This window comes from Daucus carota, chromosome 8 (assembly GCF_001625215.2).
Source record: "Daucus carota subsp. sativus chromosome 8, DH1 v3.0, whole genome shotgun sequence".
In the NCBI taxonomy this organism is placed as follows: domain Eukaryota; kingdom Viridiplantae; phylum Streptophyta; class Magnoliopsida; order Apiales; family Apiaceae; genus Daucus; species Daucus carota.
In genome coordinates this window covers 2,045,817-2,059,426 of record NC_030388.2, presented here as the reverse complement: position 1 = coordinate 2,059,426, position 13,610 = coordinate 2,045,817, and the positions used below count along the sequence as shown (strand labels likewise).

The window sequence follows — 13,610 nt, the reverse complement described above, 5'->3', positions numbered from 1 at the left end:
TCTAACTTTTAACCACGTATTGATCACACTTGGATTCTATAGTTAAACAAGTTACACTTATTTTGAATGCAACACATGCGGACAGTCGCGGAATCCGAGGGGCTAGGGGATGCTAGAGCCCCCCAACCTCGAAAAAATAGTGTAAATTTTTTTTCAGCCCCGCTGAATCATTTATGCGGATATAATTTAGGGTACTTAGAGAATGCCTTATAACATGTCATAAGTCATAATTTAGGACATTTGATGAAAAATGTTGATCCAACAATGTCCTAATGATGCCTTATATCATTAGGACAACCTCTTGAAGCCTTATTTGATTAACAAATACATTCAAACAGATACACTCATAAGTCATACGCACACACCTGACACTACCCTAACTTAGCTTCTCACTGCGATAAATTCATTTAGCCGCTGATCCGTGACAACCTGCTCGGCTGCGCTCTCCCTCCGGCGGCCACACATGGAGATACGGCGACATCTTGGAAAGGAATAATGAATAGTCATGTCATTTGAAACTGGTTGCTTACGCTTTTTGGGAGGTCTACAACCATTATGTGGCGTACAAAAATCACTATTTTATAAGTCAATTTTTTTTTGGCGCCGCTGCCTACTGCTGTATTTATGTTAATGCACTCTAAACAACGTTTTCTTTGAGGTTTTTTAACCAATCAATACTTGCAACCAAGAGAGATGGTCGTCTCTCTTTGATGAATGTGATATCAAGGTTCGGTATTCAAGTTTCAATCGGTGCTTCCAAATTTGAGCCCCTTTAAACTTCATTCCTGGTTTCGTCACTGCACGCGGAGATCATAGATTGCACCCATTTTTGACACAGATTCCGGAAATCGGGAGTTCAAATATTCATATAAAACATATTGACATGTTTTAGTCCCATCCTAATTTCAGAATATGTACATGTCTTTTGTCTTGATTTAAATGAAAATTATAACCATGACCGATTATTTTGATTTCGAGTTTTGATTTCGGCCCATTTCAAAGTCGACTCCCGTAATTAGGTAACTAAATGTCACTTTTTTGTTTTTCGGATCTTCATTTCTCTTATCAATTAAGCGTTATCCACTCTCTCCTTCTCTTTTTCATTTATCAGATATTTTAATAAAATTTAGATCTAATCTTTTTCGAATTAGATATTGTTGAGTATCTTGTTATCAAAGTTGGTAGTCGTGTCCCATCTTTTTGGGATATGTTTTGATATTTTTGTGAGTTCGGTATGTGTTTTGGTTAATTTCTGATAAAGATTTATATGGTATTTTTGGGAAATTTATAAGACTCACGTCGATTTTGGAACGGTGGTAAATATTGGAAGAGCTCACCTTTAACAACGAATTTTTTTTTTCTTATTTTGAACATTTGTTGCTCTAATATCAGTTGATGTAATTGATAGTTCTGAATTTTGGGCTACAGATGATACTTATGTAAAAGTCAACTGTTATGAATTGGTGTAGGTTAAATTGTTCGAGATTTCATTTTAATATTTTTTTTGCAAAATTTGAATATTTTATGTGTTGAGCGATCTGAAAACAAAACGATTATTTGCTTAACTCGTTTTTTATTTTACAGTCAAGTTATAATTGACAGCTCGAGAATTTGTCCTGCATGAAGTTCAAATACTCATTTTGTTAAACGTCTCATCTTAATAAAATTATTTATTTATTAAAAAATAAAAATAACGAAGAGAGAAAGGGGTAGAAGTAATAGAAAGAGAGCAAGTAGGTAAACAAATCAAAAAGAAAAAAAAGCGAGTAAAAGTGGAAACAGAAAATGAAAGGCGGGAGTAAAGTAGTTAAAGCTTACTATAAATACTCTCCCCTCCAAAACTCGCTTCTCACAAACACATATACTACCCTCTCTCCTCAAATCTCTCTCTCTCTCTCTCAAAATCTCTCCTACAAAAAAATAAAATAATTTATTTATCAGGAACCCTACGTAACTGGAATCCACCGAGTTCGGGGTCTGCAGATCGAAGCATATTATTGCACTTTTTTTTATCATACACAACCAACGAGACTTCTATATAATTCTATCATTTCTATATTTTAGACACAATTTATTTCTACGTGTGAATCTTTTTCATATTCTTTTCGAGAATCTACTGAGCTGCTGCTGATCAAGGTATGTCCAGTTCTGCATGTACTTTTTTTATTATCTTGTGATCAAATCCGTGTTTTTTATTACGAGTTTCTTTATACTGTGTGTCCGGGCCAGCTTTCGTCGCATGAAAAAAATCTGATCTTTTTATGTGGGTAGGATATAGAATTGGAAATTTTTGTAGTTTTAGCTCAGATCTGTTGTTGTTAGGTATGCATGTCTTTGAATTAGTTTAAACGTGCTGAGCATTTTGTGATTTTGTGTGGCTATGGTTTATTTAGTTTTCTTGATTGTTATGTAGAAAGACAGCTATGTTCCTCTGTATGTTTATGACTATCTGGACTTTTCAAGTCTTGGACCATCTTTTTCAAATTTAGTGATCCAGATGTTTCTTGGAAAATTTTGAGCTATGAGGCAATATATATGTAATAATTATTATTTATGAATTATTGGTTTTAGTTTTTCGGGTTTTAATAAAATGTTCAAGGATTCACTAGTGACAAGGTCTGTTGAAATCTTGTAGGCTTATTTATGAATTATTGGTTTTAGTTTTTCGACTTTTAATAAAATGTTCGAGGATTCGTTGATAGACTAGTGACAAGGCGCGTTAAAATCTTGTAGGACTACATACTAAAAATAATTGTTTGTAGAGTGTTTTGTTGAATAAAGTTTGGTATTGGTTGTCTGTCTATCTATCTGTACATTCTTTTGGTTGAGCAGTATGTGATACAGAGACTATCTGTCTATATTAATTTACTATATAGGACAGAAGAGTCAAACCTAAGCTTTGTTCTTTTGTTTTTAATAAACTTATTTGATAACAATTGTGTGAAATTTTTGAGTTTCATTTGTGTATGGGAGAGAGTTATTGATCTGTAAAATTTTGTGTTATGCAGAGGAGACAGTGATGCAATAATTTGTGATTTGTTTTGAATTCGTTTGATCGAGATTTGGATATACCCTTCTTGTTTTTGGTGAGGCCATATCGATTGCTATGGCTGCTACTGCCAGTACAGCATTCTTTTCCGTTTCTCCGGCATCTGATGCCTCTAGTGGCAAGCCTGGCGGAAACGTTGGAGGCCTTCCTGCAAGTGTTGATGCACGGGGAATCAGGTCGAAATCGGTTTCTTCTAAGACTTTGCAGGTGAAGGCCAGTGCACAAGCTCCAACCAAGGTTAATGGTTCCAGAGTTGGGGTGATGGAAGGCCTTAAGAGCGATGATCAAATATCTTCTTCGCCGCCCCCAAGGACATTTATTAACCAGTTGCCTGATTGGAGTATGCTCCTTGCGGCTATCACAACCATTTTCTTGGCAGCTGAGAAGCAATGGACGGTGGTTGATTGGAAGCCAAAACGGCTTGATATGCTAGGTGACCCCTTTGGTTTGGGCCGGATTGTTCATGATGGATTAGCTTTCCGTCAAAATTTTTCCATTCGTTCGTATGAAATTGGGGCTGATCGGACTGCATCTGTGGAGACACTGATGAATCATTTGCAGGTAGGCTTATATATCACAACTTTTATGCTAATCACTTGTGACCTTAAATTCGGTGCTGTTTCAATCAATTTCTTGCCTCGAATACATGTCATAGCGAGCACATCTTTCTATCTTCTTTTGCAGGATACAGCTCTTAACCATGTAAAGCAGGCGGGGCTACTGGGTGATGGCTTTGGTTCTACTCCAGAGATGTGTAAAAAGAACCTCATATGGGTGGTCACCAAAATGCAGGTCATGTTTGATCGATATCCAACTTGGTAAGCCATACTTGTTTCATAACATATTCTAATCTACCATGATACCTCTTTTCTTATGAAACAACATAGTTTATAGATAACTTTTGTGATTCGTGATAAAGGATGGATCTGATTGATATGATTCAGTTAGTGTGGAGTTTGTTTTGGTTATAATCAGAATTAGAAGATATGATTTACCATTGATCAACTTTAATCTTCCTGATTAACAAGATAATTTATATTGGATAATTTATACTTGTTATATTTATTTATTTTTGAACAATTAACCTCCCTTTGGTCACTTGTACTGAATTTGTCTGTTCTCTAAGCATGTACTTAAATTGATTGCAGGGGAGATGTTGTTCAAGTAGATACTTGGGTAGCTGCAGCGGGTAAGAATGGAATGCGTCGTGATTGGGTTCTTCGAGACTACAATACCGGGGAAATATTGACTAGAGCTTCTAGGTTGGATGCTGTGATGTTTAATTTCCTTCTCTGTCTTTCTTCATGGTTAAATTAGGCGCATCTTTGATTTTCTTTTTAAATAGCTTCAAGTTTTCTTCGCTCTTTATGCAAAATCAGTGTCACTTCCATAGCTGTATGGCGTGATCTATGCTCTAACATGGACAGTCTGTCTAATATAAAATACATCTGTCACGAAAGATTTAGCTAAAGATGGAAAATTGCCATTTTGCGCATTGTGTTCCACCACACTAACCAGATATATTAAATTATTCAATGCAGTTGTTGGGTGATGATGAACAAAGAGACAAGGAAGTTGTCCAAACTTCCAGATGAAGTCCGAGCTGAAATAGGAAGTTTTTTTGTTGATGCGCCTCCTGTTGTAGATGAAGATAGTAGAAAATTACCCAAACTTACTGATAACAGTGCAGATTATATCCAGACTGGACTAACGGTATGTCTCTGCAACTCATCGATGAGGGCTATTGCCTCTGTGTATTAGATTTCCACACTGCTTTGGTTTCTTTTCCTCTAAATTCCGATCTTTTATTTAATTCATTAGCCAAGATGGGGCGATTTGGATGTCAACCAGCATGTTAACAATGTAAAATATGTCGACTGGATACTTGAGGTAAGGTTTATGCTTATGCGATATGCTTAACTGAATAACTGTGATTCTTTCATTAAATCTGTGCTTAAAAAGCCATGCTGGTTCTTGCAGAGTGCACCGCAGCCAATTATGGAGAGTCACGAGCTAGCTAGCATGACTCTGGAGTACCGAAAGGAGTGTAACAGGGACAGTGTGCTCGACTCCCTTACTTCTATTCTGAACAAAGGCCAGGGTGATCTGGCAGACCACGGCCACGTTGAGTGTCAGCATTCACTTCGACTCAATGATGGTGCTGAGATCATGAAGGGAAGAACCGAGTGGAGGCCTAAGCGTGGCCACGGAGTAAGCTTTGATCAGTTTCCATCAGAAAGCGCATAGATAACATCTACAATAACATGGATGTGTGTCACAAACTCACAATGCATTTGTAAAAAATCTCACATGTCTGAAAATCCTACCTACTATATCTGGCTCTCTGTCTATAAATTATTATATTCATTTTATTTTATGGTTTATCCTTAATCATGAGAGGAATAGAGGAAATGTAACCCCATTGTAAGTAGCCATGACTCTTGTTGTGTTGGTTTGCCTATTAGGACATTGCAGTGCTGGTTCAATATGTGTAATGAAATATGGTTTGGTTATTCTCTTTGTAACCTACAAGTTTCAGGCTGGTATATAACAGGCAATATCACAAGAGCATCTCTGACGGGTTTGGCTTCAAACAGGGTTGGATAATTGATCGGCATCTATTTTGACGTGAATATAAAGTCTACCTTCATAACTTTCTATTTTTTTGCGAAAGTAGAAAATCCCAAAAAAAAATAATTTATGAAACTATAATTTACCTGAGCATTAAAATGCGTGTGAAGTCCAGTTTCCCGGTATTATGAAATCAATTTGAACTAAGCTGCTGCCGATGGACCACCACCGATATTATAAAATTTGACACCTAGATTTCCTCAAATCTAAAAAAGTGTGAAATTTATGAACAGTTCTTGGTGGTGGAGGTCGGATCAGGCACATGGAAGACAATGGATAAAGCAAACTTTTCATGATTGGGCTCCAATTACCAGAGTTTTCTCTAAATATTCTGGAAAAATAAAATATTAAAAAGGACAAATCTGCAAGCTGTGCCAGATGCTACTTTTGCTTCCATGAAACCCACTAAAACGTGGGCTTTTAATTCCTTTATTCCTGCTAAATTTTGCACCCTCTTTTATTTAAATAAAATAAATGCAATAAGTCATCCATAGATATCAAAATATTTCAATAGTTAGATTTATATATATCATAAATAATTATTATTTTAATAAAAATAAATATATAAACGAATTTTCTTGTCCATGCACACATAATAGTCACTAACTCTCATGAGAATACTAACCTTTGATTGCTGGATGGATATTAAATGTTAATGGTCCCCTGCATTCACACCAATCCCGCCAATTAAATTAAGCCATTTTCATGAGAGTTGGTGCTTAGTATGTGCCCATAAACACACACTTGAAAAATCAATATATAAAAACCAAAATGTTTAAATATACAATGAAACTTAACCGCCGGATTCATTTCATACAAGTGAACACAACCTTAGGGGAGGTGTATTCATTGAAATTTTAAATTATTTTTTTCATTCACAAAATCTGAAGGTATCCAACTCGGATTTAAAAAAATGTAACAGAATCTTGGGGTATTCAAATTATGCTACAAAATCTGGTCACATTCAATCATAAATTATGCTTAAAATTTGATAATATTTAATTGAGATTGTTTAAAATTCATTAAAATATGATGGTATTCAAATATTGATGGATTTTTTTGGACTTCGTAAAATGAAGGTTTTTGTGGGATGGTATTCTGTATTTTAAATAATTTGTAATCTCATCAAAATCTATTAGATTTTGTAGGATTATAGTTAAACTCTAAAGAATCTATATCAGCTCTGCAATATTTTATCAAGGATCTGCGCAAAATCAAAATCAAATATAATTCATTAAAAAATTCATAAACTAAAAACAATTTATTAAAATATCATGTAAATACACCCCTGGTCTATTAGGTAAAAGATTGGGTATCTAACTATAATTTGAGAATTTGAGGTGAAACGGTATTATAGCAGACCGTGTATTAAGAGTGTGTTGGGTTGATCAGTCGGCCCACCTAGTCCCTACTCCATGAGAAAGCTGACAGATAATTTGGCCCAATTTCCCAACTGGGGAACACCTTATCTTTAAGTGGGCCCATCCTATATACCTTACATTTGTTATTATTTCTTGGGTTAATTATCAACTGAATCACTTATTCCAGCCTAATGTCTTATCTTATCTGCATCGCTGCGAAATTTTTGGTCTCATATAAACCACTCAACAGACTAAAGGTTGCATTTCATTAAATCAAATTTAAAAAACTAATGGTAGCAACAGATGTGAAAAAATAACAGCTACTTTTGCTGACTGTGTATTCCACTTCACTTCATTCTCCAGTAAATATAAGTGTGCATATCTGGTGTTTTGGACTTGTACTGAAATTAAAAACTTAATACTACTTTCTAGTGTTATTAATATAAAAAATTTTGTTATATTTTTTTGTATTTGATTTATTTACTTTCTAGTTTATTTAATAAAAAATCTTTTTTTTTGTATTTGATTTATTTACTTTCTACTTTTACAATAATTGCAATAATCAAGAGCTGCAACATTTAAATAAAATTTAAAGACAAGCATAAATACTTAAGTTTCAAAAGAACAAGCAAATGAGTAATGTTAAACATCATGGTTAACTTGAACTTAACAGAAAAAGTTAAATGTAACGTCTATTTTGATTTGATTTAACGGCATGCAACTGGTAGTCTGATGAGTGGTTTATGTGAGATTAAAAATTTCGCAGTGATACGGATGATACATTGGAATGGAATGGAATAAGTGATCCAGTTGATAATTAACTTTTATTTCTTGTATACAATTTTTTTCGAGTTAGCTAATTTGTTAACGTGATAGGGATTGCTATCGAGGTGTTTAAACATTACCACGGTTCGGAAAGTTGATATAATTCGAAGTAAAGCAAATTTGGTGAGAAATAAATAGAATTATGTCCTAATAAAAGAAATATACAACTTTTTTCAAATAATACTTTTAAATCGAAAAGAAAATTAATAAGTGTTTGATAAATGAAGATAAGCGTCATTCGTCAATTAAAATATGATTCACATGTACATTCTTTTTATTAGTGAGTCGAGTGTTTCCAGTTTTAATTTAGATTCTTAGTACTTTGCAAGGAACTATACTATATATTAGTACCTCAATTTCAAATTGAATGTCTGCTTATAAAACATCACATCGTTTAAGAAAATTGAATATTTATAGATTAATTGTATTAAATGATTGTAATATGTAGAATGAGGTTGATCTAGAAAATACAAATAACATATTTTATACTCCCTCCGTCCCCCTGATTTGTATACATTGGGGGACAGGGACGCGGCACGGACTTTAATGCTCTTAAAAAGTGTAGTTGTGCAATCTATTTTTAAAAATTTTCTTTTCTGAATTAAAGTTTGGATGTTATATTTTTATACAGAAAAAGAATATCTCAAAAATAAGTTATGGAACTATATTTTATAAGATCATTGAAATGCGTGTCGAGCAGTTAAAAAGAAACGTATAGAATTAAATGGGACAGAGGGAGTATGTGAAGTAGAAATAATTTGAAAATATAATTTTATATTGAAAATTTAATTGGACAACTAACTAAAATAAATTTTATGCAAAGAAATAGACATATAAATTGAAACGAAGAGGAGTAAAATAATCATAAATTGAAGCTGAATATTTGTTATCACTCTGTGATACACTGAAGCTATGCAACAACATTATATACACAAGTTCCTAAACTATATTCCCAGACACGACAACTTGATAAGATATATATTAATAACATAAGAATTTAGGATTTTTACATGCAAGTTTTAGTAATTATCTTGAGCTTTAACTGACTTGTTGGGAACTTGGACTCGAACATGCTCTATAATATTAGATATTACGACCGTTTCTCACAAATTTCTTAGGAGCAAGCTTCTTAGGATCAAGAACCCTTCTCCGTGTGTTTAAAATAAGATATTACGACCGTTTCTCACAAATTTAATAAAAAAGATTTCTTGTTTAAAATAAAAAAAAATAGATTAGAAGTGAGTAGTTAATAAATTAATAAAGTGTTTGAAAAATAAGTAGAAATTCTGAGCGAGAAGTTAGCATTATCAACTTCTTAAAAGTGCATCTACTTATTTATACAAACGGGTCAATAAAAGCACAAGTCCAGAAACTGAAGATCCTTCCCGTAAAACAGGAGCATTATATCAAAGTTCTCATCATTCTCCGATCTTTATAAAAACTCATATAAATCATTATAATTATAATATATATATACACACACACATTAGGTGATGTGTTTGCTATATTTGTTTTAATATTTTTTTTTATAATCTTCGGTTGTAATTCTTTTTTGTTATTCATGTGGCTGATACATCATTTGTCAATTAGGATTGTATCAAATTTTATGTTTATTAATTTAACATAGTAATATGGTGATTCTAGTGGCTAAAACTGAGCCCCGTGGAGATCGAGTAGCCACTTGATAGCGTTTGACGAGAACGGTGAGCAATTTGAAATAAAATTCGTTTAAAATAATAATTTATAGATTATATATTGACTTAATCTGTTAAGTGTGCAGTTTAAAATGTGTTGGGTTATATTCATGTTATTATTGATTTATGAGTTATTAAAGATGTAATGACAAAGAATTTAATATATTATTTATTTAAGTGATCAAATTCATTCTAAGTCAGTTCTGACTTACGAACAAACCAACATTTTTCAACTTAAATATAAAGATAATTTAAAATATAGGCTTTTGGGAGCCCACCAAACAGGCTCTAAGACCGTATGCCCAACTTGGATGAAAGTCAGTGAAATTGATATATTTCAACAGGCTTGGGAAGTTGTTTGCGAGTTGAATAGTTGAAGAAATATATGTGAGAAAGTTTTTCATGGACGAAATAGCAATGGAGTTCCATATGTTTTGCTCGTTCATCAAAATATTATTTTTTGCTATCAGAATCGTAGCTTGATTGTCACGATACAATGGTATTGATTTTGAAATTTAAATACCAAGATCATTGAGACGAATATATTGAAGTCATTCACTCTGCAGTAAGGTTCGCGTGCGCATGGGATCATGAGATAGTCTGTATTTTCTTTGATTTAAGAAAGAGCATGGTAAAATAATCTGTTGTAGCTCGTCGAGTGATTAGACATCCAGCTCAATCAAAATATATGTACCCTTGAAGATGATAGAAGGAGTTCATGATCAATTGTATCTTCAAAATAATGTAAAATAAAGATCTCGTCATCATAACAGCAATTCGGGGGTGTTCCATGAATTGACTAAGATAATTAACGGTATATACGATGTCTGATCTACTGACTATTAGAAGATGTCCAATCAATTGTCTGTAGATATCCGGGTCTATAAATAACTTAAAATATTTTTATTAATAAGTTTTAATAATTATCTTAACTTGTAGCTGGCTTATTAAGACTGGGTAATGCTGCATAATATATAAAGTATATTAGATTTAATACACTTAGTAAAGTCTTGTCTCATCTTGTGTGTTGTCATGTCCCGTATTAATCATAACAGTCAATTTATTTTATTTACTCATGAATGATTTTTATCCGTATCATTCTTCACAAAAAATCAACTTGAACTAAAATGGAAGTAATTTTATTTTTTATATTCACATATTCCAATCAATTAAAAAACAAAATTAGATATTTATTACATGAGGTAGGTTCAAACACATAGTGCGACGGTTGAAAGGATTCACGAGAGAAATACCATATTATCTTAAAGACGCATCTTCTTGCATATATTATGATGCCCCTTGCGACTTCGGGCATTAAAATTGGGATAGCGTGCATCAACATTATCACGAGACGTGGTTTGTTTCTAAAATAACTACTTGTCTTAAAAAATACGTATTTTCTATTTTTCTGTCAAAAATAAGAATTTAAAAATACATCTCCTATTCTATTAAAATAAACCCCTCCCTCTCCCCCACTCTAAATTTAAGTACTTGTAACAATCCGAGGTCATATAGATTAATTCGTGCAACACTCACATCGACTAAAAATAATAATTGCCACATACATATTTTTATCACATCAAAATTAGTTAACTCAGCCCATATTAGTATATTAAGAAATTTTTTAATTATATTTATCCAAATACTTGTAAATCAAACATTACTTGAATAAGAATTTTCAAATCCTAAAAAAATACTCAAGATTTTCAAAATTTAGTACTCAAATATCTAGATAGATAGTTTAAATTTCAAATAAAAATACTATATGGTGTTTAAATGTTATTTCGGGATGAAAATTGGGATGAGAACGAGGCGTATGTGTGGATATGAGAATGGGTATACAAAGGGGTAAGTAAGGAAAGAGAAATTGAGATTCTCATTCTATGCAACGAAATATTCTATCCAAACACCAATATATAGATTTGAGTTTCTGAGTCACATTGATCAGGCCCATTAATCGAACCAAATGCCCTCTTGTCCACTAATTGAGCATTGACGAGTACTGAAATTTGACAACAAAATAAAAAAAAAATCCTAATTTTTACAACCTTTCAATTTCATATATTAAATATTACTCTTTAGTGAATTTATGTAGTGCGATAATTACATGAGACAAAGATTCGACAACCCCAAACAAAATCTAAGACGGATGTCCAACTTAAATGTATGTCGGCGAATTTGATATATTTCAAGAGGTTTGAGAAGTTGTTTGCGAGTTGATTAGTCAAAGAAATATAGGTCGGAAAGATCAGTTCTAATAAAAAAATGATATTAAAAGATTGTCTATATTCACATGTTCCACTCAATTGAATGACAAAATTAAATACTTGTTACGTGAGTTAGTTAGAAAATGTTATGCGGCGGTGAAAGGATTCACGAGACAAATACCCTACGCATTTTCATGCATATATTATGATGACTCTCGCGACCTCGAGCATTAAAATTGGGAAGCGTGCATCAGCATTATCACGAGAAATGGCTTGTTTTCAAAATAATTACTTATCTTAAAAAAAAACGTATTTTTCCATTTTTATCAAAAATAAAAATTGAAAAATACATCTCTTATTTTTTTTTAAATAAACGCTCCTTCTAATTCTTATTCATGCATATATTTTTTAAATACATCTCTTTTTTTTTTAAATAAACACTCCTTCTAACTCTCTCTCTCTCCCACCTCTCTCTATATGTAATTAACTTTTCTAATTCCATCTTTTCTAAATTCAAGTACATGTTATCGGTCAAAGTAATAACTGCCACATACATAATTTTATTATGTAATAATTAGTCAGCTCAACCCATAATAAAATAATAAGAACTATTATAATTATATTTATCCAGAGGAAAATGCTAGAGACTCCAAAAAAAAAATCCAATTTTTTTTTCCAAATGACGTGTCGGAGTGTTATTAGTTGTTTTCACTCCCATAATAATGAGACCCTCCTGCAGATTCATCAATCACCCAATTATAATATTCTAAGTGTTTGCTACATCATTTGGTAAAGATTTTTGGAGAAAATATTTGGGGTCTCTAGCATTGCCTTTATCCAGAACCTACAAATTAAACAATAATTGAGTATTGAAATTTTCAAATCCTCGAAAAAGTACTCGAGATTTTCAAAATTAAGTACTTAAAAAGCAAGATAGATAGTTTAAATTTCAATAAAGATACTATATGATGGTGTTTGGATGTTGGTAATGAGAATCTAGAATAAGAATAAGAACTTTGGAAATAAAGAAATGATAATGTGTATTTTAATAGATAATCGAGAATTGATTATCCACCAAGTGAGATTAAGATTTTTATTCCATATAATGAAATTATTTATTTAAATACAAAGAGTATGAGTTTCAACTTTTATTAACTGGACTCACTAATCATAAAATAAATCAATGAATCATCCTTGAATTGAGCATCGTCGAGTACTAAAATTTGACAAAAAATCAAATGAAAATGATTCTTAAGGGTGTTTGGCCGGGGCTTAAAGGCCCGGCTTCTGGGTTTATAAGTTGGAAACACTTATTTGTAACATTTGTGTAAAATGTTACTCCCTCCGTCCCACCAGGTTCTTTACGTTACTTTTTGGCACGCATTTTAAGGCTCCTATAAAGTATACTTACATTTTATATATAATTTTTAAAAAATTATTGAAAAAAAGTTTGATGTCTAAACTTTTATTCAGAAAAAAAAAATTTAAAAAAATATTATTCACCTATCCTTTATAAGAGCCTCAAAATGCGTGCAAACAGTGAACGTAAACTACCTGGTGGGACGGAGGGAGTAAGAAATAAGAAGTTGAGAATACTAACTTTTGTTTTACGGCTTCTACTTCATTCCCAAAAACTTTAAACACTTATAAGTCTTAACTTGTATCTAGCTTCTATTATACTTTTTTATTTTAAACAATACGCACTTATTTTAAATTGACCCAAATGACCTCTAATTTTTACGGACTTTCAATTACATGCGTTCAATATTACTCCACGGTGAATTTATGTAGTACGATAATTACCCGAGACAGAGATTCGACAACACCCAAAAATGCACACCAG

The 13,610-nt window shown here is 32.4% G+C and overlaps 1 protein-coding gene across 1 annotated transcript; it reads left to right on the top strand.

Annotated features, from left to right (window-relative positions):
* The first annotated feature begins 1,776 nt into the window (after positions 1-1,776).
* LOC108199923 (palmitoyl-acyl carrier protein thioesterase, chloroplastic) lies at positions 1,777-5,567 on the top strand. Its single transcript, XM_017367947.2, has 7 exons — positions 1,777-2,136; positions 3,009-3,610; positions 3,734-3,867; positions 4,198-4,311; positions 4,591-4,762; positions 4,871-4,939; positions 5,030-5,567. The coding sequence occupies exons 2-7, from the start codon at positions 3,107-3,109 to the stop codon at positions 5,294-5,296; spliced, it is 1,260 nt and encodes a 419-aa protein (XP_017223436.1). The 5' UTR covers positions 1,777-2,136; positions 3,009-3,106; the 3' UTR covers positions 5,297-5,567.
* The last annotated feature ends 8,043 nt before the right edge of the window (positions 5,568-13,610 follow it).